Raw genomic sequence first — 25,138 nt, forward strand, 5'->3', positions numbered from 1 at the left:
ACTATGTAGGACTTACTGCGAGAAAACTTATTGTCTCCAATATGTCACCTTCCTAAGGGATTTTCAATAACAGTTTCGGCTGTGATTTTTGCCTTACATGCTGATGGCTGACTTGAGAACCTAAGCCTGAAGAAGATGGGTTCTCATCAGATTAGTCATCTGTAGAGTCTACTATAGGATCATGCATGAGACAGGGCTCTGTATTTGTTTTTTAAATAGTCATAATAGTGCATTATAGGGTGCGATATGGTGTGCTATTTCCACATTCATTAGGTGCTGAGATTGTATATAATATTTACTCAAAAGTTGATCACTGATGTCAATTCAGCTGACACCCTCCACCTTATTCCTAAAAAAAACACCCCTCAAGCCTCTTCTTCTTTTCTTAACCTCATCCCTTACAACCTTCTAATTCATTGCCTTATGCCTCTGCCCTCACTTGTTATGGTGGTGCCCATCATCTATTCCACTTTCCATCTACCAATGTGTTCCTATTAATACCTCCCACTAGAGTACTGATGATTAATATTCTCTAAGACAGAAATGACTTGGAAACCAGCTTTCCCATAAAAGCTGTGAGGACCTGGCCCTGATTCAAGCCCACAAAACACAAGCCAAATTACACACTCAGTGGTGAAGGCATTTTTCAAGTCCCACCCTTGTATGAGTGAAAGTGAACAAGCATTATGTGACCATGTTGATCAAACACAGGGAGATGACTGTACTCCCCTCCTTTTAGTTTTCATTTCTTGGTTCTTCTCCAAGTCTTCTTTTTGATGTTTCCTCTTACTTAGGAGAGGCTGAAGGGGGTGGGGTGGGAGGGAAGGCATAGGGTGGAATGCTATTGTAAAGAGTTTGGGGCTTTACCTTTTGGAAATGGGGAGCCACTGAGAGGTTTTAAGAAAGTTGGCTTCATATTTTTGTCTTAGAAAGCAAGTTCAATCTGATGGCAGTGGTTCTGTCTCTCAGGGATTTTACGTTAGAAGAATTATCGTGCAGGCAATCAATTTCAAAAAGACTTTTTTGAAACAAGATTTGAAAACATTTGAAAACAACTCAGTAAGGGTGGAGTTTTCTGAAGCTCCTCAGACCTCCAGTACACCTGAGTTTGAGTTTGAGCAGATTTGCTTCTAATGTGTCCTGTTTTAACAGCACCACTAGCCTCTTCTCTAGCTCTTATCAGACCTGCCAATGAAGGGACAGTAGTGTGAATGTAGCACCATTGTCCTTTCCAGGAGAGCAGTAGTCACTCTGGTCACATCTAGGTCAGTCCAAAGCTGAGAGGAATGGGGGCTGATGTGATCTCAGGATACCAAGAGACTAGAATAGAATAAAGTCAGATACACAACGTTTAGAAGTTCTGACCTAAAAAGCACATTATGGTAAATTAGCCATGCTTCCTAATCTTTGTCCTTTCCTGATAAACATTAAAAAGGGGATATGTATAGCTCACTGGGATCTAATTGAAGGAGCTTAGATAATTTTAGATGGATTTGGTGCATAATAATTATTCACATTTCCTGTATATAATATTCTCATTAAAAAATACAAAAAAAATCATGATACTATATATTATGAGAAGAAAAATATAAACAGTATTGGGGTAAATTTAAATATTGAACTTACATAAAATTTTCTGATAACAAGTCTGTAACTTTTTTAAATGAAAAACTAGACACAGGGAAAGAAAATAACAATGAACTTTATAAGGCACTGTATTGCAAAGTGGAAAATACAAGTCTTAAATAAAACTTTTTAAATTGTCAGCATAAAAAAAACTAGAGCTACTTCTCTGAGTAATGTTTTATTTTTTAAAAAGATTTTATTTATTTATTTTTAGAGAGGGGAGGGAGAGAGAAAGAGGGAGAGAAATATTAACGTGTGGTTGCCTCTTAAGGCATCCCCGCCCTGGGGACCTGGCCTGCAACTCAGACACGAGTCCTGACTGGGAATTGAACCAGCAACCCTTTGGTTTGCAGGCCAGTACTCAGTCTACTGAGCCACACCAGCCAGAGCCTGAGTTTAACTTTTTAATATCAAGTTGTATGTTTAAAATGTCTGCACATAATTTCTGATCAAGATGTTTTAAATGATAACCTCTTTAATTCTTGATAGTTATCACGGAGAAACCTCCTTGGTGAAATAAATAATGATAACACATAAAACCATTTGGTCAATTCATAATTTTGCATATGATTTTGCAAAGAAGTTGGTCACACACATAGATATGAGAACAAAATGTGTGTACCACTTGATCAATTTTTATACACACCTAGTACCAACAACCAGGTCAAGCAATTGAATGATACCAGCATCCAGAAGTCCCATTTGCTTTCTCCCAGTGAATACTTTTTTTGCCTTTTCCAACAAGGTGACCACCATGCTGACTTCCGTAAGTGGAATTTATACAGGTATATTTGCACATGTTTTTTGCTACTCACATGTGTGCTGTTCTGCTGGGCCTGTATCTAGGGGTGAAGTTACTGGATTATAGGCTTTGAACCAGTTCAGCTCCAGCAAATACATTAAAGTGGTTCCAGTGGCACTCTTATCACAACTACAGAGTGTTCCAGCTGTTCTGTGTCTTTGTCAACACATGTTATTGTCAGTTAAAGCCACTGTTTTTTAAATAATGATTCATAAATATATAGCAGTCAGAAATTATATTGAACAGATCTAACAGTTCTTTCATTAACAATGGTAATGTTGACAATTTTTTCTGACAATATGACTGGATTTGAATCTGAAAGAACTCAATCACACACCAAGTATTTGGAAATAACAAAACTCTAACCCACAAGCCAGGACAAGCATCTGGAGAGGTGAGAGTGCACATGTTGGGATGTCAACAAAAGACCCAACTGCTGCAAACAGATAGACTTCTCCTAATTTTTTGAAGACAAGGATTCAGGGCCACTGCCCCCAGGGTAGCAACAGAGGTCCTCTTCCTGCCCCCAACCGCCATAGTGAATCTTATGACTCATGGAGGTGGGGCCACTGGAAACTTACTGGCTGGGGTGCTGAGATGCTACTAATTAGTCATTTCAACCAGCAAGCCAAGAGGTAGCAGACATATCACTGTCCCGATAGTACGGAGAAGAAAACTGAGGCCCCCAAACTTAAGGGATTGTCCCCTAAGTGAATCCAGAAGTCCTGCTTCCCACCTCTTTGTTGCAGCAGAGATTGGCTCAAAGAGGCCAATGTCTGAGAACAATATCCTGAGGGAGGGCTGCAAGGCTCTCCTACCAAAGGGAGGAATGGAAGACTCCAAAGCAGAACTACAAAGGGCCACAAGAATGGGCAAGTCTCTCAGAAGTTCATTTAAGGCATCACCCCCGAGGCAAATGCTGTTACCTTAGAACATACCTAGAGAGTTGTTGTCCACTTTTCTGTTCTCTTGTTTATCTTTCTTTCCTCTCACATCTGTTTATCTCCTCATATCGCCCTCCCTCTCTTGCCCGTCTCTCTTCTCCCATTTTTTAAGTAGCTAAAATATAGAATTGGAAAATTCTAAATATACACATTCTCGTAGTATCTATTGACTGAAGATATGTGTTCTCTGTTTCAAATGTTTAAACCAGGCAAATTTAATCTTTTATGTCTTTTGAAAACAAAACTAAAAACCAATCAAGCTGCTCTATAACTTGTGGCCTCTGGCCATGTTTCCTACCTCTCTGTGCCTCAGTTTCCTCACCTGGAAAATAGGGGTACTAATAGCATGTATTTTATAAGGTTACTGTGAAGATGAAATCAGTTTATATGTAAACAGCTTTATTTTTTCACATTCTTTTAACAGCTTTATTAAAATAATGATATACCATAAGATGTACCCTTTTAAAGTTTACAAACCAGTTGTTTTAGTAGCTCCACAGAGTTGTGTACCCATCACCATGATCTAATTCTAGAACATTTTTATCACCCCAAAATGAAACCCATTAGCAGCCTTCATCTCTTAACACCCCCAGTTCTTGACAACAAGTGTTTAATCACAACTTACTGTCTCTATGACATTGCTTATTCTGGACATTTTATATAAATGGAATCATACAATACCTGGTCTTTTGTGAATAGCTTTTTTGTGTTCTTAAAGATTTTATTTATTTTTTTAGAGAGAGGAGAAGGGAGTGAGAAAGAGCAAGAGAAACATCGATGTGTGAGAGAAACATCGCTTGGCCACCCCTTGCATGCCTCTAAACGAGGACCTAGCCTATAACTCAGGCCTGTCCTCTGACCAGGAATGAAACCAGCCACCTTCCAGTTTTCGGGCCAGCACTCAACCCAATGAGCCCCACCAGTCAGGGCATGACTATGCTTCTTTTATTTAGCATAATGTTTTCAAGATATCAAGGTTCATTTATGTTATAGCTGAACTTCATTTCTTTTCTTTTTTTTCTGAGTCTGTGTGTATAAATGTAAATAATTATTTTCTTCTTGGTACTTTTAAAAATATCTAAAATTTATTTTGTTTACAGCTTTATTGGGGCAAAACTTACAAATAAAAATAGTACATATTGAAGGTGTACAATGTGATCGTTTGATATATGTTGGGAAATGATTACTGCAATCAAGGTAATTATACACATCCATCACTTCACATACTTTTTTTGGTGAGGTGAGAATACTTAAGATCTACTCCCTTAGCAAATTTCAAGTATGCACAGAGTATTATTAACTATAGTCACTGTGATATACATTAGATCCCCAGATTTATTGATCTTGTAACTGAAATAGTCAATAGGTATATGAAAAGTTACTCAATATTAATAATCATCAGAGAAATGCAAGTAACGACCACAGCCACAATGAGATGTCACTGAACACCTATTAGAACGGGTATTACCAAAAAGACAAGAGGTACCAAGTGTTAGCAACAATGTGGAGAAAAGGGAACCCTGGTGTGCTGTAAATTGGTACACTGTAAATGTAAATTGGTATAGTCACTATGGAAAACAGTAAGGCAGTTTCTCAAAAAATTAAAATAGAACTACTTTATGACTCAGCAATCCTTGGACATATGTCCAAAAGAAATGAAATTGAGATTTCAATTCTAATTCCCGTGCATTCCCATGTTTACTGCTGCATTATTCAGAATATCCAAGATGTAGAAACCTCAGTTTCTACACTTAGGATAACCTAAGTGTCCATTGATAGATAAATGTATGAAGAAGTTGTGGTATATATACACAATGAAATATCATTCAGCCATCAAAAGAATGAAATTCTGCTATTTGTAACAACATGGATAAACCTAGAGGACATTATGCTAAGTGAAATAAGCAAGGCACAGAAAGACAAATACTTTTTATATGTGGAATCTAGAAAGTCTTAACACGTAAAAGCAGAGTGGTGTGGTGGTTGCCAGGGGCTGAGGGGTGAATGGAAATAGGGAGATGTTAGCTGAAGGATAAACAGCTCTCAAATGTGTGCCTGAATATGCTAAGTGTTTGCTAATATTATGAAGTAATTTTTTTTTCTTTTTACCCTCCTTGTGGGTGAGTGGACCTCAATTTTAAGTCTTATACCTTGTAGTAGAAACTCTACCTGTACTTATTTCTGTGATTATTTCATGAGCACCTTTTCACCCAGAGCCTTCAATGGTTACAGAGGACTGTTCCATTTTTCAGCATTAGAGATAGTTTACCGCTGAGAGGAGGAGAGTGAGAAATTTAAAACCAGCCAGCACCTGGTTCCTGGAAAAGAGTTGCTGGAAGATTCTGACAGAGCACTGGGTCTTGAATCTTTTGTGTCGGGCAGTACTGACTCTAGAGCAGTAGATCTAGACCCACACTTAACTTTGGGGGAACAGTCTACTGCTGTCTTAGCTGTGGCTGCTACAACCAAAAATACCATAGAGTGGGTGGATTAAACAACAGAAATTTATTTCTCAGCGCTTTGGAGCCTGGGATATCTGAGATTAGGTTGCCGGCATGTTACTGAACAGAAATTGGTGTTTTGCTGCCCACCGCCACCCATAGGCAAATTCCAGAGGCAGAGCTTTGGGAGAAAAGGAAAGAGGTCTTTTATTCAAAAGCTGCACAGTCTGGGAGGATGGCAGGGTCCTGCTTCAAAGCCCATCCCTTCCAGAGCACCCAGAGGAAAACCCAGCTGCCCCCTGCCAGACCAGTCCAAGGCTGTGCCCAGAGTTCCTTCTCCCATTCAAAATACTGTCCTTCTGGACTGGCAAATGCAGCTGCACGATCATCCAAGCAGCTCAGCCTCTTTCCTCGTCACTGTAGCGCCTCAGGCTCCCTTCTTTTCAGAGCTGCCATGGGCCACATGGCTTCTGGGACCAGCTGATCTAAAGATGGTTCAGCCCACTGAAGCCCACCTGGTAGGGCCCAGAGGAAGAGAGCATGTTTCTCCCTTCCCTTGATTTAAATCTCCAGCTCAAGTTTCTCCACACTCTGGGAAGGTTCAGTTCCCCCAAGCCTATCCATCCTTTTCCCAGGCTAGACTGATAGGAAAGCACCTCCTCTTGCCACCATATTGACCTGCAGGATATACATGCAGCTGCCCCGTGGTCCCTCCCACATCCAGGGAGGGAGAGCAGATAGGAGAGCTTTTTCCTCTGTCGCTCTTGCTAGCCTCCCAAATGCTCAGGCTCAGGACTTCAGGTAGTGTTAACTTGGTTACCAGGGCAGCAAAGCTGCCCCTGCCTCAGGGCAGGTTCCCTCCCTCCCTGCGTCTCTGTTCCAGCTGGCCAAGCTACTGGTATCAGGCATGGTCAGGTTTTAGTGAGGGTCTTCTTCATTTGCTGATGGCCACCTTCTAGCTGCATCCTCACAGGGTAGAGAGAGTGAGCTCTAGTCTCTTTCCCTTCTTAGTACACTAATCCCATTGTGGAGGAAGCTACCCTCATAGCCTTATCTTAACCTAATTACCTACTAAAGATTCTACCTCTTAATACCATTCCAATGGAGGTTATGATTTGAACATAAGAATGGGGGAGGGGTGTAGACACAAACATGCAGTCCATAATTGCTACTTGTAAACTGCTTTTTTAAATTGTGATTCTTTGATATGCCAGTCTGTCTTCTTTGCAGGAAATGAGCTGCTTGAGGGATGGCATGGGGGTGGGGGTACCTTGAATCCACTGCTCCTAGCACATTCAGTCAAACTTTGTTGGGGAAAGAAAAAGCCAATCAGCAAGTCTGGACTTGTATTCATTAGTAGAAACTCTTCAAGTTGTCCCAGAAAACTGCTTTTGTTTAAACATACTGCACACACTTAAAAATATACTTAGACTAAATGGAAATTATTTTAATGAAAAAAAAGTTGGTTTCAATGTTCGATGGCATGTAGTCATTCTCTCATAACCCAGTAACTTGAGACAATAATATCACAATACATTCTGCCTAGCTTTATAAATATTTAAACAGGTTATCCACTTTTTAATTTGACATTGTTACCATTTAAAGGATCTCTCAAAAGTAGAATAACAAAATATTTCAAGAACACAAGTTGAAAAAATAGCGATCAAGAATGAAAGACCATGCAATTCTCTGCGGCACAGTCCAAGGACATATTGAAGTTTCATTGCCTTAGACAGAAAAAATATTTTGAGAAGACCACAATTAAAAGTAGTCTAATACAGTTTTAATTCTTTACAGAAATATGCATATACACCCCAAATTAAATTGCTTCTAACTTCAAGGTTTATTAGGGCAGGGACCATGTTTTCCAATTCAATGGTACATTTTTCAGACTGAGAAACATGTTGGGGACAAAATGACATTTGAAAAGGGTATTTGAAAAGTTTTATTATATTACATTTCCTAAGAGCAATATCACCTCATGCCATAGGCTGGAATAGCAAAGCGCTACAGAGGTGAATGTAGATGAAGCCCTTGGGTGAGGGTGAGATCGAGCCCAAATTAATATTGTCCAAAGTTGTTTCCACAGGAAGAAGTTTGTTCTCTTTGAATTCTAGTGAGAAAGAATAATTTAATGACAGTTATCTCTTTATTAAAAAGCCAAACATGTTTCTATGCCTTGGACAGGACCTTAAGCTACGATATTTTCGAGGCACTCCATTCCCATCATTTATGTTCCTAGTGATGTGGGCTCATGAATCCTGTCTTAAAAATTGAAGGCACTGAGGCTCTAAGAGTGTAAAAGTGACCTCTTAAGGACTACATGGACAAGGAGGTGGCCAGCCCTTTTCGTAGCAGCAGGCAAGACGGTGTCGCTGCCCGGCTGACATGCTCTTTAGCAAGAAGGCTTTTCGATTTTAAGAAAAATCAGACTGATCGGCCACCCTACAGCGTCGAGTTGAAAGCAGGTGACTGTGTCTGCATTTAACTAGCAAAACTCACCGCCTGGTGGTACCTTCCCTGCCAAAGAAAAAATGAGGAGTGAGTTTGGTGAAGTTGGTATTGAGCAACAGCACCTGGGTCATTAAAGTAGCCCAGTGGGGTGATTCCCCTTTCCCTCCAAGTCCTACGGTCCCTGCCACTGCTGGTGGTAGGGTGATAAAATGAAATGGCTCAGGCATGGGACCCCTCCACGCCATCTCCAGAAAGGTGCTGGGGCCAGCTTTGGGCCCAGGCTCTTCCACAGAATTTGAGTTGGGAGTGTTTTAACTCTGTCGCTCGCAGGTTAGAGGGACATCCCTCCTTTCCCCGGGCCTCAACCAAAGCCGCACTTGCCAAGGAGCTGGGGCGCCATTCGGCTCTCGATTGCTCGCGCCTGGCAGTGGCGGCGGGTGGCGCTCGCAGTGTCTGGAGCTCTGCGTTCTTCATATCGGGTCTGGCTCGCGCCGGCATCTGCGCCCGCAGGCTGCCGTTCTGGGGCGTCGCGGGTGTGGGAGAGAGCGGCCGCGGCGGCCAGCGCGGGAATGTCGAGGAGTTCGCAGCTGGTGCTGGGCCTGTCGGTGGTGCTGACGGTTACCACCGTGGCCGGCGTGCATTTTAAGCAGAGACAGGACCAGCAGGTCGGTGTCACGTGGCGGTCTGTTTCGGGGCCTGCTTGCCTGCGCCCCGGGCCCTCCGGTCTCTTCCCGTGGTTTCCAGTTAGTCCGCGTCTTTCTTTCTCTCCCTTTTCCTTCGCTGCGACGCGGCCCGGCACCCTCACGCTTTCGCCACCGCGGTCGGCTTGCTCCGCCCTGGGCGCTGCAAGCTCCCAGGCCGCGTGCCTGCCCGAAACTCTGGCCACCCTCTCCTGGCCGGCGCCTTGGAGCCTGGCGCTCCGCGCTGAAGTTGTGTGGCTCCCGCGAACGCACTCCTGTGGGGTGGTCAGCGGTCCTGTTTTCAAGTCAGCCACCCTGTCGTGAGACGACTTTTCAGAACGTTCAGAATGGGACCGCAGAAAAGTGGAGGAGGGGATACATCAGCAGGATACCAGCCTCTCCACCTCCCAGGCCCAAGGTTGGGTCCTACTGTGTTTAAATGCTAGTAAGATTTTATCTCGTGATAAAGAAGCATCCCCACACTTGGCCTTCGTGCCTTTGGCCGAGGTAGTTTGGTGAGATGCCTGTATGCTTTTTTTTTTTTTTTTTTTTTTTTTTAATTGGAGGGGGATGGAATTTAAGGAGCAGTTTTCTATGAAAACTAGATTCAGGGAACGTTAGCAATACCAGCCACCAAATTATCTTTTTTTTTTTTTTGTACATCTAGAAATAAGACTTAACTAGTCAGTGGACTGATCGTCCTTTCTGTGTGTCTCGACCCATATTTTCTTTCTCATTCGAGTTAGCAAACATTTAATGACTGATGACTATGTGCCAGGCACCGCATCAGGCACTTTTGGGAACTAAAGATAAGGAAACACAGTTGTTCCTTCCTGAAACTAATGCAAAAATAGTGCCGAATGTTGAGTATGAGAGCGGGAATTAGGTCGTTGATGAACTGTCACAGAGCACGTTGGTGCAAGTATTGGTTGAGCTTTGTCTCTCTAAGGTGGAAGTAATGACCTGAATCAATAGTAAAGTCATTTCTTGCATTGGACTGTGCTGTGTGCTCTGTATACAGCTATGAAACAGATGAGGGCTTTGTCCTCCGTGTTCACCGTCTATGGAAATCAAGGGAAAGGAAGCCTGTGAAGATAAAAGAATTCTGGGGAGGAAGGAAAGGGATGATTAATGATGAAAGGGCATCAACGAGACTAGAGATTTGGGATTCTAAGAGGGTAGCATTTATAATAGAGGCAGGAATCTTCCTCCTCTAAAAAGAGAAATACCATGATCCCAAGAAAAATTGAGATGGAGTAGAGAATGGTGTGTCAGGTGTAACTCTGAGGTCAGTGAACAGAGAATTCCAGAGTGTCAGGTAGGGCTGGGTTATTAGAACTTGGTTCTGAAACCTAGCTACACACCCAATAGTCCTGGGAAGTTTTTACAGTGCAGCTGAGGCTGGGTCTTACTCCAGTCCTGTTAAATCAGAATCTCTTGGGGATGGGGATCCTGCTTTCGTGTATTTTAAAAGTGACCCAGGGGATTCTAATATGCAGCCAGGGTTGAGGATCACTGTGTTAGAGGGCGGAAGAACAGAAAGATTAAGATATTTGGAAGTTAGAGATGAAGAAAAGATTGACCAGAAAAACCTGTGTTTATGTTACATTGAATCATTTATTGTGGGCTTATTTTCTAGCAGTGGGAAAGAGTTGGCCAAATGATTGATATGGTGGATATGTAGGAGGATTCAAGGGGAGCAAGAAATAAAATAATGATTTGTTTCTTCACAGCCTACCACATATGAGGCACTGCACTAAGAACTTTGTATACATCATCTGTAATCCTCATAGGAACCCACAACACAAGTAGTACTTACATGAGGAATCAGAGTTCTAGGTGTTAGAATTGGAATAGTGAAGAGGTCTTAGTGGCTTGTAAGGTAGTAAAAGTGCATGTCACAGGAAGATGACGGAGGCAGTCAGCCATACACATTGAAACTTGGAGGAAGATAGCAAGTGATGTATGGAAAGCAAGATCCTAAGTATATGCTAAAGTCTCAAAAGGCAGGGTAGGATCTCAGGCAGGTGTGGAATGATTCCAGGGGAAGGCGCGGGCTTTAGGAGGTAAAGTGAGTGTGTGGGTATGTCATGGTGTAAGGACCACAGGATAGGAAGAATTCGGGAGGGAGGAATGGAATGAGCACCTACATTTCTGTCTCTGGAGGTCTTGCCAAGGGTTCAGGGATCAAGAGAGTTGGTTTTTAGTTGAGTTATTAGTCTCATGACTCTCTCTTCCCCCATAACATGGAGTGAAGTTCTAGGCCTGGAGGAGGTCCTGCAGGTAGGTAGATAGTTGGTGAGTCTTTTAAATAGACATGATAATAATTACAAAGAAAACCCCAAAACATATTCAGACCCTGCGACCTATCTCCATTAATTCTGCCTTACAAAGTTGCTGTTAAAAACTTACTAGAGCATTTTGTGACCTGTAACTATAAAATGTTAGTCATGACTGGATTGATGCTTTAAAAAGTCTCATCTTAGGTGCCAGGTCCATATTCTGGAATTTTCTACCTTTCTTTAGTGCTTATCAAAGTAACTACTATTAATAGACCTTTATTTTTCTGTCTGTGAGTAGTATTTTATTCTTCTGTGTTATGTAATTGACTAAGTAATTCTGTATAATTTTCACTTTTTCTCCTTATGTATTAGAAGCTGGGTTTTTTACTTTCTTGTAGCACCTTACAGCTTGTTCATATTTTAGTAACCTCTTTTTCTTTGATGTTTATTATTCAGCTAGAATAATTGCTAGGAGGAAAGTAGTTCAAAGAATTACTGTAGTAATTTCTATCAAATTTTTTTAAGTGTCATATATCAATTAAACTTTTAAAATTCAACACAATGGCAGTTTTTTCTTTTTTAATTATTTTAAATTAAGTGTTCTATACTGAACATTCAGGAATTTCTTAAAATATGAAAAATATACTGAATATTCTGAATATATATAGTGAATATTTAAGAATTTCTTAAAATATGATATAAAATATGATAAGATAACATTTAAATACTATCATTTAAGTGATAATATTATAGCACACTACCAGATTAATTTGATGGTTTCTTTATTACATTTTATGTTTATTCAGAAAGTTAAAATAGAGTCTGAAAGTTTTAAGTGTATTTTGGTAATGCTGTTACTTGGATTTGAATGGCACAGGATGGGAACCACCTGTTCAGGTGTTACTGAAATCTGTTTGTTATGTTTTTAGAGGCTTCGTGACGGAGTGATCAGAGACATTGAGAGGCAAAATCGGAAAAAAGAAAACATTCGTCTTTTGGGAGAACAGATTATTTTGACTGAGCAACTTGAAGCAGAAAGAGAGAAGACAGTGTTGGCAAAGGATCTCAAAAAACATGACTTAAAATGAATGTGAAATATTGGTGGGACAGATAGTGTTGAATGTGTGTGCATGTGAGTGTGTTGATGAATAGTAGCTTAGTGAGATCTTCAACCTTTTTTTGGTCACTGTCCTTTTAAACTCAGTCAAATAAAAGGACAGTGAATTACATAGTCTAAATTACTGTTTTAAAAAGTCATTATATCTGAGTAGAGAAGTAGGCACTCTTCTGAAGAGTTTCTGTTTGTGTAATCCTGATGAAAGCCCCTTTAAGTGTGGTGTCCAGAGTTTAGGATTGTGATAAAAAGCACTTCTGACCCTGAGAGAAAAAAAGGGATGGATAGTAACATCCACCTGAGTAGTTTGATAAGTCGCCATGATGATGAAGCCACAAGAACATCTACCTCAGAAGGACTGGAGGAGGGTGAAGTGGAGGGGGAGACTCTCCTGATTGTTGAATCGGAGGACCAGGCATCAGTGGACTTGTCTCATGATCAGAGTGGGGATTCCCTGAACAGTGATGAAGGAGATGTGTCCTGGATGGAGGAGCAGCTGTCCTACTTCTGTGACAAATGCCAGAAATGGATACCAGCCAGTAAGGAGCTTTTAGTTTCCTTTGATTTGTCGGTTTCTACGTGGTTTGTTTTTCTAACCTATGAAGGAAACGTGAATGTCAGGAGAAAGATACTGGACAAAACAGGTATTATTGCTATGAAGGAAACGTGAATGTCAAGAAATGTAAAGTGGACCTAAATAAAAAGATAATTATCTTTAATTTTAGTTTAGTTAACTACAAATTTATATAAATCAGATATATTTATACTAATAAAAACTGTCAACATATATCAAGTTGTTAAATTAATGTCCTTGATGGTAATTCAATAAAGATTAGAAAATTGGAAATCCTGTGTTAAAGAATTAGCCAAATTTTTTCAACAAGGCTAAGTTAAGAATTTGAAGCCAAATTCTAGGCCCAGTGTAGAATTAAAATTCAAGTTCATAAAAATTACTCAATGTTTAATTTAATGGAAAACTCCAGCTATTGTATGCTGAAGTAAGGCTAGAATTAGTAGAGTAAAATTGTTTTGCGCTTATTTTTTCTAGGACTGTTTTTGTTTTCTGCTTGTTGGCCTCTTTGATAATGCTGGCAAGAGAGAGATATACACACATGCTTCTCTGATACTTTAGTTTTTCAACTCAATCTTGTCAACTGCTAGCATCCTAGTTCTTAAGAAAGAGTATGCTTTGCCAGTCATCATGAGTATTACCAAGAAAAGGATTTTTCCATTAGGCCAGACCAGTAAAGACATATGCAGTAGAGGAATTCTCTGTGTAATAGAATTTGTAATTAGGTCAGAGAAAAGTGTGAGTGTGTGTGTAATTGCGAAGTGGGGCATTTTCTGGTATGTGGAAATGTTTTTGTTAAAGATTCAACTATTCAGATTAATAGTTACTACTAATACATAACTTTTTGTAGAAAGTTATTACATCTTGGGTGGTTTTTTGCCTGTGAGCTCTTTCTGCTTATTAATTCAAGGTCTTACCTAAAGATCTCAGTGGCTTTCCCCTTGTCCTCACAGGATACATTTTAAACTGTACTTTATGACTGTGCCCTTGCTAACTTGTTTAGCCTCTCTCTCTAGATGCCTCTTATCCTCACACATAAAGAGAGCTATGCTGGTGAGCTTTTATTGGGTTGGCCAAAAAGTTCGTTTAGTTTTTTCTATATGATGGCTCTGGTTGTGCTTAGTCTTCCTTAACTTCATCTGAAATAATTTTGTTAGGTTGTATTGTGACAGCTGTCATATCAGCGTGCATTAAAAAAAAAAAAGAAAATTGTTGAATTTTTGTGTAGCCATTTAATAATGAAGATGGAGGAAAATAAGCAAGATTTTTGGCGTGTTGTGCTTTATTATTTCAAGAAAGGTAAAAACGCAACCGAAATGCAGAAATAAAAGATTTGTGCAATGTATGGAGAACATGTCAAAAGTGGTTTGCGGTTTCTTGGCACTATTGACATTTTGGCCAAATAATTCTTTGCTGTGGGGCTGTCTTATGCACTGTAAGATGTTTAGCAGCACCCCTGGCCTCTACCCATTAGAAGCCAATAGCGGGGGATAGATGACATACTCAAAATATCCAAATCAATAAAGTTAATCTTTATTGAATATGAAAAACGTCTCTTTTATGGAATAAACTAAATGGACTTTTTGGCCAACCCAATAACTTTCTATAAACAAGTTTTTTTAATCCTTAGGATTTAGCACATTGTAATTTCCTTTCTGCAGTATGCATCACTATAGCTTCTGAGCCCCCCCCCCGCCCCTCCCCTCCCCCGCAAGCACCTCGCTTCCCTAGGCCAATTCTAATCATCTGTAGAGCTCACTTTTTCTAGGTCTCCTATCTTTCCAAATTGGGTCATGCACCTCTTTTATTTACTCTCACATTGCCCTTAGAGTTATAGTGATTTTCATGTCTTACAGAGCATGTGCCACCTGGAGAACTTTAAAAAATGCAGACCTAGGCCCCACTTCAGAGACTGGTTCATTTCATGTGGGGTAGGCCAAGGCATTAAAAGCAAAAAACAAAAACCTCCCTAGGTGATTCTGCTGTATGATGAGGATGGAGAACCACTGTGCTGTTGTGATTACCTGTTTCCTCGTGCTTCCCTTACAGAATTTTTAAAGCTGCTGAGAGCAGTTACTGTCTATGCCTGTTTTGGGCATAGTAGTCCCAGTTCCAGGCCCAGTGCTTGATACTCAGTGGGTGTTCAGATATTGTTTGAATGTGTGAAGAGACCTATATGAGTCAGAAATGTTAACAGCTGGAAAATCCAGTAAGCAGTAATACCTGTTTTGTCCAGTATCTTTCTCCTAAAAGTTAGGGGACCAGTGATCTTAAGTGGGCACACACTTGATGTTGGAAGAATAAAAATCTTTCCCCTCTACTCCCTCCCCTGCCTCCTATTGTGGACTGGCTGTAAAGAAAAACAAAAAGAAAAACAGCATGGAAAACTTGGAAAATCTGGTTGATAAAAATTAAGCCTTTAGGTTACCACTGCTCTATGATAAACCTTTTTGTTTTTTTCCTAGGTCAGCTGAGGGAACAGCTCAGTTACCTTAAGGGTGATAATTTTTTTAGGTTTACTTGTTCCGATTGCTCAGAAGATGGCAAGGAGCAGTATGAAAGGCTGAAGCTAACATGGCAGCAAGTGAGTAAAAGGCTCTTCCTGTAACATTCATGAGGTTGGTCCCCCAAGGAATATACTGGAATATTGGGAGAAAGAGGAACTTCTATGAGCTTTTGAGCTGTTTTGAGGGTCACTTTTTATTTACCCATGAAAATTGTATACTGAATGTGTGGAGAAAGTTCATGGTACTCAGTGCTAACTTACTGAATTGGGTTTGAGATTCCTGAAAACACACGATTTTTCTTTTTTTAAAGATTTTATTTATTTATTTATTTATTTTTAGAGAGAGGGGAAGGGAGGGAGAAAGAGGAAGAGCAACATCAATGTGAGAAACATTGGTTGCCTCTCATATGTGTCCCAACTGGGTACCAGCCCCGCAACCCCGCCATGTACCCTGACTGGGAGTCCAACTAGCAACCTTTTGCTTTGGAGGATGATGGCCAACTGAGTCACACGGGTCAGGGCACGATTTCATTTTTATATAATACTGAACTCTGACTTTAATTGAAAATGAGGTTCACATTTTTCTGGCAGCCTTTTTTGGAACAATGAAACATTTTTAAAAATGGAAAAATGGTCCACTGGAAATAGATTAGGAAGATATAATGTGGCTGATTATAGAAACCAGCACTATCCAGCTTTCCTGCATTTGAACTCAAACATGTTTAAATATTTTTTGCTTAATGAATATTATGTCCACTTTTAATCATCCACAATACCAATACCATAATCCAGCTGCATAGCCTGAACAGTAGCTTTTTATTGATCTTTGGTTGTATTAATTATTTTGGTTTTGTTTTTATATTAATATGTCTATAGTAAGCATAATGTATATACTGTGTTTAAATTCTAAAAAGGAATGGATTATACATACTCAATATTATGTTTATTGATTCAACAATTGTTAAGTACCAGGCACTGTTGTAGGCCTAGAGACTACCGGGATGAACTAGACACCTAAGACACCTGCTTGCCCCATGCACTGACATTCTAGATGTTTATTTTAAATTATAATTAAACAAGTTAATTACCCATAGTACTTTTTTGCTATCAAGGAAATAAACAGGGTAACAAGAAAAGATTGTAAATTATACCATCTAAGCCACTTCAGGTATTCCTTGTAAATTGTAGTTGGTTTAACAGACTTAGATTTATCTTAATTATCAGCTTTATTAGGACATCTCATAAGGAAATCTGTCAGCGGTGAATGGAGGGAGACTTTTTGACTTGTCTGAAAATATATGAGTAGACAATGAAGTTTCTATTGAGGATATATTCTCATGAATATTGTAATTTCAAAATTTTTCTCAAAGTGTACATGTGACCTGCTCTAGGCAGGGTCAGATTAATGTTAATAGATCATTCCAATGTGTGCACATGTAGGCAGATTTGCATTTGGCTTGCAAATAGCTTCTCAAAAGCTGTAAAATGGAAGAGCGAATATATGTATTTTGTTATTTTTCAGGAATATGAGTATTCTGTGAAGGTTTTTTTTAAAAGAACAACTAGTTTTTGATTGTATAGCTCAGAATATAACATTGGCTCAATTTGCATGCTTAATTAGACTGACAGCACTTGAAAATTATTTTATTCCAATGACACATTGGTGGTGGATAATACTGGTGTGATGAAATGATAACTTTGATCAGATGCATCTGGCTCTTGGCAAGCTGTAGACCAGTGTTTCTTGTTGCATCTTAAAAACTCAGTCTCTCATTGAAATGCTGACAGAGACTCAGTTGGTCTTGAATAGGTTTCATTGGAATGTGGGTTTTCTAGGTTTTTAAAAAATCTTAGACTTTGTATTTGTTGCTTTATCAAAGTAATAAATGGAAATGCTTGCTTGTATTACTAAATACCAAGGTCTGGTGTCCTGACTGAAAGTCCTCTTTCTGCCACACCCTCCTTTTGTCTCCTCTCCTCTTTGGTGACTTGTGAACAACAGTTTGAAATATAGGAGAAACTTTATTATGTACTAGGGAAGGAGAGTATAGTTTTTACATTCTTGTCCTGGACAATCATTCTTACTTTGCAGGTAAAGAAAGATACCATGATTGTTTTCAATATACTCATGCCTGCTGTTGCTGTGCCAACCCTGAACTAGGTTCAGGGGATACACTGGTTCGCAAGGCTGGCCTGTTACTGATGAGTGTGTCTGATTGCGTGAGAGCCAAAAACTAAACTGGGATGCATTCTTTTAGATTATGAATTCCAGGAGAGAAGGAAAATCATGTCCTTTATATATTGAGTTTGTAGGTTCCTCAATAAGTATTGTGATAATAGGTAGTTATTTTCAAGTATGTATGTGAATTTTTAACTTTTTAAAGTCATGAAATGTTTGATATATGAAAAAATACAGATTGGAAATAAATTAATAGACACTTATGTATCTACCACTGAGATTAACAGTGAATTATGTTTCTGAGGTACTGTCGAGTGAGTGGGCAGAATTTTGATTCATTCTTTCCTTAGAGTATTTCTTGAAAAATAACTTAAAAATTGTGGTAATATATACATACCATAAACATTTAAAGTTTTAAGCATTTTTAAGCATACAATTCAGTGGAATAAAATGTAATCACATTGTTTGGCAACCATCACCACTATCCATTTCCAGAACTTTTCTTATCATCCCAAACTGAAACTCCATATCCATTAAACAGTAACTCCCTATGAACAATAACTGCTCAAAGGAAGATGCCTGTTGGTTGATGTAGACCTGATGCAAAAATAAATGAAAAGAATTTGAAAAATCTGTTTGTGGGGTTATTCGTCAGGCTGTCCAAAAGTTTAATAAGTTTAAGGATGGGGGAAGTTGAAACTCAGTGGAAGCATCAGAATGGCCTTGAGTCATAGACGTTGTCATGGGACTGTTGGGAGTTAAAGGTGTGGATCCAGATATTGGGGGGATTAACTTTACTAGATTCCTTACAGCTAGCTTCAGATTACTCCTTATGGAAATAAATTCTGTGCTGAGAATATCCCAATATTATCCTTCCTTTATCCCCTCCGTTCTCCAGCATTACCACCTAAAATATAAGACAGATTTTCCCTTCTGAAGATGAACACCCTTAATCATGCCTTTCTCCCAATCCTTTTTTCCTTTGTTTCAGGTTGTCATGTTGGCAATGTACAACTTGTCTCTGGAAGGAAGTGGACGTCAAGGTTATTTCAGGTGGAAAGAGGATATCTGCGCCTTTATAGAGAAACATTGGACTTTTTTACTAGGGAATAGGTAACATGATTTTTAAAGTCTTGAACAAAGATGTGAAGAACAAAGAATATAAGATTATAAGCCTAGTGCAGCCCTCTAGAGCAGCAGTTTTTGACCTTTTTCATCTATCTGGCACACTTATACTAATCAATAAAATTCTGCAGCACACATGAAGATATATTTTTTGCTGATCTGACCCCAAAAAAAAGGTATAATTTTGATTCATTCACACTGGATGGCTAGTGTTGTGTTGCTGTTATTACTCATTTTTTAAAATTTGACAATCTAAGGGAAAAGAGGTCAGTACCCCTGACTAAATAGTCAGATATTGCATGTTTTAAAAATTCTTGTGGCACACTGGTTAAAAATCGCTGTTCTAGAGAATTGGAATATGCGTTTGTTTGTGGCAATTACAGAGAATTTTGTAATTCAGAAAGTGTTGTCCTTACAGGAGATCAGAAGAAGAAAAATAGTGGCAGTTATTGACTGTACCCATTTATATTGCTCTTCATTAACATATACTTGTTGTTAGTATTTGTTTTTATTAACTGGAAGGGAGAAACAGTTTTATACTTTTTGGAATTACAGTGTTTAGCTAAGTCTAGGTACATTAATATACATGTGGCTAATTCATTCATTCATTCTTTTCATAGTCATGCTTTCAGTTTGCTGCTGAGTGCACTTCTCCTTGGTGGCTGCTTTGGTTCATCAGACTTAGGGATGTTAGTATGCAGACATTGAGACCACATGGTTTAACTAAATGTTCATGTGGATCAATAAGACCTTTATTGCTATTTAGGGACTAGTGAGTTTGCAACTGCATTGGCGAATTCTGTTTGAGATCCTGATTGTTAACTGCCATCTGAAGTCCTCTGTGAGATTCATAAATCTTGTATATTGGGTCGGTATAGATGAGATAAAGGCTCTGATCACATCATGTCAGAGCTGGGAGTTTGCACCTGTCCTCACTCGGAACTTGCTGCAGCCTTTATGTCCAGTGCTGAGAAGTCACAGTTCTGCCGATGTTGCTGGGAATTCAGGGAAGGCGTTTGTAAGGAGGGGTGACCTTCTGGAGACTTGCCATGAGGAAAGAATAGAAGAGATTCAGTACATTTTTACAAAAGGAGTTATTTTTATTCTGGAGTATTTTGGTGGTACTAAGAAAAGAAGTGACAGTATAACTGGTTCTTTTTCTCAAAGAAAGGAAATCTGTTATCTTAGTTTAATGATAGCACTATTTGTGGAACTCAATATATCCCATTTATAAGAAAGGAAAAAAAATGATAAAATTAGATCTTGGAATGTTTTCACGATCTCTCAGTGCTGTTCTGTTTAATGGATTGTCTTCTGGAAGAAACTGGATTTAAATTGCCTATTTTTAAGGATATTGCCTTTATTTTAACAGAAGTTATTCAGTTTCATTTGTTAATTTCTACAGCCTGTTCTTTTTAAGTATGTCTGAAAGGCATTAATTATTTTCCAGCTACTGTGTAGTTTAACCATTAAACTAGTGTTTTTGGCCATAATTACGCATCACTTGACTTACTATTTACTTTTTTAAATCAAGCCACTTAAAAATACATTGACTTTATAAAGAAAATTCACACCACCTTGGAAAATGAAAAACTCCTATTATGTGTCATAAATAGGATAAAGCTATTAAAATAAGTATACTGGAAATAAAATACCATTAAGTTGTAGTGAAACCCATGGCCCATAGAGGCAATCTGAGACCCTCTTTTTTCATCAAAAGGGGAGGCTACATGTGTTAGAATTTCAAACAACAAAGTTACTCCTTGATTTAACCTGAAGGAGTAAAGGAGAATTAAAATTTACCCTGTGATTCCTTGTCACTCAGTTTCCCGATGAGCGCTAACCTATATTTTGGAACTCTGTTTTAAACATCAGTGATTGGGAGGTCACCTGGAACTGCTCCTTGATGTGGTCACCACGTGCTCGGATGTCTCTATGTATGAACATAGACAGCATCATTACACCCCAGAGAACCAACTGTGAATAACTTTTGCAGTCAGACTATTTTCATAACTTCTAAAGATGTGAATTCTGCTATTCATAGAACATATTTTAAATTCTTAACAATAATAACCATTTCTTATTTGCCATAAGAACTAAGAGAATAGCATACTGTGTAATGAAGTTCTAAATTTGAACTCATTTTCTTTCAGATATTTACAGGCTTTGCTTTTATGCCCTTGTTATTTTTTTTTTTTTACTTTTTAATTATATTTAATTGATTATGCTATTATAGTTGTCCTGATTTTACCCCTTTGAACCCTTCCAGTGAGCGTCCTCTACTCCCTCGGGCAATCCCCCCACCATTGTTCATGTCCATGGGTCATGTGTATAAGTCCTTTACTCTTTCTTACACTGTACTTTACATCCCCATGGCTATTCTGTAACTACCTATTTGTACTTCTTAATCCCCTCACCTCTTCAACCATTCACCCCCTTTCCCCTCCCATCTGGCAACCTTCTGGTAACTAACTTTTTTTCTTTTGCTTTTAAGAGTCTCTCTTTATCTTTAACCTTTGGCATTTTAATAGTGATGTATCTTGGAGTGGGCCTCTTTGCTTCCATTATAATTGGCACTCTGCTTGGACAGGCATGTCTATTTCCTTCACCAAATTAGGGAAGTTTTCTTCCCCAGGGAATCTCTAGCCCAGCAGAAGTAGCTGCCATCTCAGATTGCTTTATAGCTCATGCAGGGTAGCCCGCGGCAGAACACAGGTGGGAGCTGATTTTGGCCTGAATCACCTGGTGAACCCCAGAGCCTATGCACTGGTGGATAGCTATAGACCACATCAGAGTACCACTGCCCTGCCCCATATAGCAGATTCTTCACAGATGGTAGAGGTTGTTAGTCATTGGTCACAGTCAGTGTTTGCAGCTGACTGGCCTGGGTAAATTCCTCCTATTGACCTGCTAACAGCATCAAGGCTCAACTAGAAGAGGAGAGTGTAGTCAGCTCACACAAAGGGTACACCTCTAGTACCCAGCTTGGGTAATAGGGGAGACTCTGCCACCGAACTGTACAGGACACCTACTACATTAGGCCACAATACCAAGACACTGAGTCAAAGCATCTCTACCTAATACACAGAAAAAAACACAGGGAGACTGCCAAAACAAGGAGACAAAAAAACATGTCCCAAATGAGTAAAGAAATCAAAACTCCATAAAAAGAACTAAAGGAAATGGCGATAAGCAATCTATCAGATGCTGAGTTCAAAACACTGGTTATAAGGATGCTCAAGGAACTAACTGAGGACCACTACAGCATAAAAATGATCAGTCAGAAAGGAAGGAAACACTAACTGAAATTAAAAAAAACAATTTATAGGGAAACAGCTGTAGAATGGTTGAAGCCAAGAATCAAATCAATGATTTGGAACATTAAGAAGCAAAAAACAACCAATTGGAACAACAAGAAGGAAAAAGAATCCAAAAAAAAAAAAAAAAAAGGGATAGTATAAGCAGCCTCTGGGGCAACTTCAGGTATTCCAGCATTTGCATAAGAGGGATGCCAGAAGGAAAAGAGAAAGAGGAAGAAATTGGAAATCTATTTGAAGAAATAATGAAAGAAAACTTACCTAATCTGGTGAAGGAAATAGATGTGCAAATCCAAAAAGCACAGATGGATGATCCACACAAGATGGATGCAAAGAGGACTACACCAAGACACATCATAATTAAAATGCCAAATGTTAAAGAGAGAATCTAAAGAGCAGCAAGAGAAAAGCAGTTACTTATCTAGAGGGGAATCCCAGTAAGACCATGACCTGATTTCTCAGAAGAAACTTTGCAGGCTAGAAGCGATTGGCAGGAAATATTCAAAGTGATGAAAAGCAGGGACTTATAGCCAAAATTGTTCTACCCAGCAAAGCTATCATTTAGAAGTGATGGGCAAATAAAGAGTTTCCCAGACAAGGAAAAAAAAATAAAGGAGTTCATCATCAAACAATTATATGAAGTGTTAATAAGACAATTAAAAAGATGATCCAAACTGTAAGCATTAAAATGGCAATAAATACATATCTATCAACAATGGATCTAAAATGGAAACAAAGCAAACAAGTAGAATTGAGACAAAATCATGGCTACGGAGTTCATTTTGATGGTTGCTAGATTAGACAGGAGTGTAGGGGAATGGGTGAAGAGGTGAGTGGATTAAGTGTGAGTAGGTAGTTACTGAATAGCCATGGGGATGTAAAGTACAGTACAGGAAATGTAGTAGCCAAAGGACTTATACACATGACCCATGGACATGAACGATGGTTAGGGGATTGCCTGAGGGAGTAGGGGGTGCTTGGTGGAGGGAGGCATGGGGAAAAATATTTGTACAATTGTAATACCATAATCAATACAATATAATTTTTTACAAAAGAAGTATTTAACAGGGCAATTGATTCTTCTGCTTGCTTTCTTAAGAGCTGTGTTTAATTCATATATCAAAGCAACTCAAGTTTAATGAAAATTAACCTGTAGAACTCTATGTTGACTGTGGTAAGAAGTGTTTTATGAGTTTTGTTTGAATTATTTAATACACTCAGCAACCTAGCGAGGTACGTGCTATGATCCTAATTTTAAAGATGAAGAAACTGAGTCAGCTAGAAGGTGGTCAGCTAGAAACTGAATCAGCTAGAGCCAGGATTTGAAGCCGGACAGACTAGAGCCTCTCCCTTGATGTATGTTCCTTCAAAGACTGCAGGTTTTGTAGCATATCATAAGCTAGGCTTCATAGGATATATATAGAGAGTGTATTTTCTATATAATGATATAATTAAAGTACCAATAATTTTTAAATTCTTGGACTGCCTAGGAAAAAGACTTCGACCTGGTGGAGCACAGTAGCAGGTTGCCTCAGTGTGGGAAGTCCTATGTACTTCCGTTCAGGCGCTCAGGAATTTGGAGAACCAGGATGGTGGAAACTTGTTCACAACAAGCCCCCAACAATGAAACCTGAAGGAGAGAAGTTGTCTGCCTCTTCCTTGAAAGTAAAAGGTACTATTGCGAGTGCCATATAGAAGGTGCTAGCTATACCAAAGTCAAGCAAATATGAGCTTAGGCATACCTCATCTGCCTCCGGAGTGAGTCGTTTGCCGATTTATTGTGACACTTTTTTTGTATGCCATAAATAAATATTACATTAAAATATTTGATAATTTCTTAATCAAGTTACCAGTCATTAAAATTTCCTTTAATATCTGAAAGGTTCTCTATTTTAATCTGATTTCGTTTTAAACATTTTTAAAAAGATAGGTATTATTATGCTATTCATTTGTCCCAGTTTTTCCCTTTTTTGCCCCCCTCCCGATACCCCTATTCACTCCTGCAGTGCCCTTGCTTAGTTCATGTCTATGGTTCGTGCGCATGATTTTTTCAGCTTCACATTTACAATACTATTCTTAACATCTCTCTATTTTGTACCTACCAATTTATGCTTCTTTATTTTTTACCTACCAATATGCACCTTTTCTCTCATTCTCCCCCTTACCCTTCCCAGCTGATAACCCTCCAAGTGATCTCCATATCTGTGATTGTGTTCCTGTCCTGGTTGTTTGCTTGGTTTGTTTTTGTAGACTCCGTTGTTGATAGCTGTGAATTTGTTGCTATTTTAATGTTCATAGTTTTGATCTTTTTCTTAAATAAGTCCCTTTAACATTTCATATAGTAATGGCTTGGTAATGATGAACTCCTTTAGCTTTACCTTGTCTGTGAAGCACTTTATCTCCCTTCAATTCTAAATGATAGCTTTGCTGAATAGAGTACTCTAGGTTGTAGGGTCTTACTTTTCATCACTTTGAATACTTCTTGCCAGTCCCTTATAGCCAACAGTGTCATTTTAGAAATCAGCTGACAGTTATGGGAATTCCTTTATAGGTTAACTCTCTGCTTTTCTCTTGCTGCTTTTAGGATTCTCTCTTTATTTTTAACCTTTGGCATTTTAATTACGATGTGTCTTGGTGTGGTCCTCTTTGGGTCCCACTTGTTTGGGACTCTCTGTGCTTCCTGGACTTGTGTGTCTATTTCCTTCACCATATTAGGGCAATTTTCTTGTGTTATTTTTCAAATAAGTTTTCAATTTCTTGTTCTTCCTCTTCTCCTTCTGGCATCCTTATGATTCAAATGTTAGTACATTTGGAGCTGTCCCAGAGGCTTCCTATTCTATCCTCGTTTTTTAAAAATCTTTTTTCTTCTTTCTATTCTGATTGAATGCTTTTTATTTCCTTATGTTCTAATTTGTTGATTTGATATTCAATTTCATCCCCTCTACTCTTGGTTCCCTGTAGGTTTTTCTTTATTTCACTTAATGTAACCTTCATTTCTGCCTGGGCCTTTTTTTTATGCTGTTGCCGTACTCAGTATCTTTAAGTAACCTTATAAGCAGTGTTTTGAACTCTGCATATCATAGGTTGGTTATCTCTA

The 25,138-nt window shown here is 39.0% G+C and overlaps 2 protein-coding genes across 5 annotated transcripts in view; both read left to right on the plus strand.

The window, feature by feature from the left end:
- Positions 1-8,745: 8,745 nt before the first annotated feature.
- Positions 8,746-12,338, plus strand: LOC129070896 (protein PET117 homolog, mitochondrial). Its single transcript, XM_054574105.1, has 2 exons — positions 8,746-8,932; positions 12,159-12,338. The coding sequence occupies exons 1-2, from the start codon at positions 8,837-8,839 to the stop codon at positions 12,315-12,317; spliced, it is 255 nt and encodes an 84-aa protein (XP_054430080.1). The 5' UTR covers positions 8,746-8,836; the 3' UTR covers positions 12,318-12,338.
- Positions 12,339-12,614: 276 nt separating this feature from the next.
- Positions 12,615-25,138, plus strand: part of KAT14 (lysine acetyltransferase 14) — a 93,165-nt gene continuing 80,641 nt past the window's right edge. For all 4 annotated transcript variants that reach the window (XM_054574103.1, XM_054574100.1, XM_054574102.1 and 1 more), the window contains exons 1-4: positions 12,615-12,882; positions 15,380-15,498; positions 18,591-18,712; positions 23,532-23,713. In XM_054574103.1, coding sequence (XP_054430078.1) covers positions 12,624-12,882; positions 15,380-15,498; positions 18,591-18,712; positions 23,532-23,713 — 682 coding nt within the window. In that variant the 5' untranslated portion in view covers positions 12,615-12,623. The remainder of the gene's footprint in view (positions 12,883-15,379; positions 15,499-18,590; positions 18,713-23,531; positions 23,714-25,138) is intronic.

Source organism: Pteronotus mesoamericanus, unplaced genomic scaffold (genome assembly GCF_021234165.1).
Source record: "Pteronotus mesoamericanus isolate MK-2021 breed Mesoamerican mustached bat unplaced genomic scaffold, CSHL_Meso_final contig_25, whole genome shotgun sequence".
In the NCBI taxonomy this organism is placed as follows: Eukaryota; Metazoa; Chordata; class Mammalia; order Chiroptera; family Mormoopidae; genus Pteronotus; species Pteronotus mesoamericanus.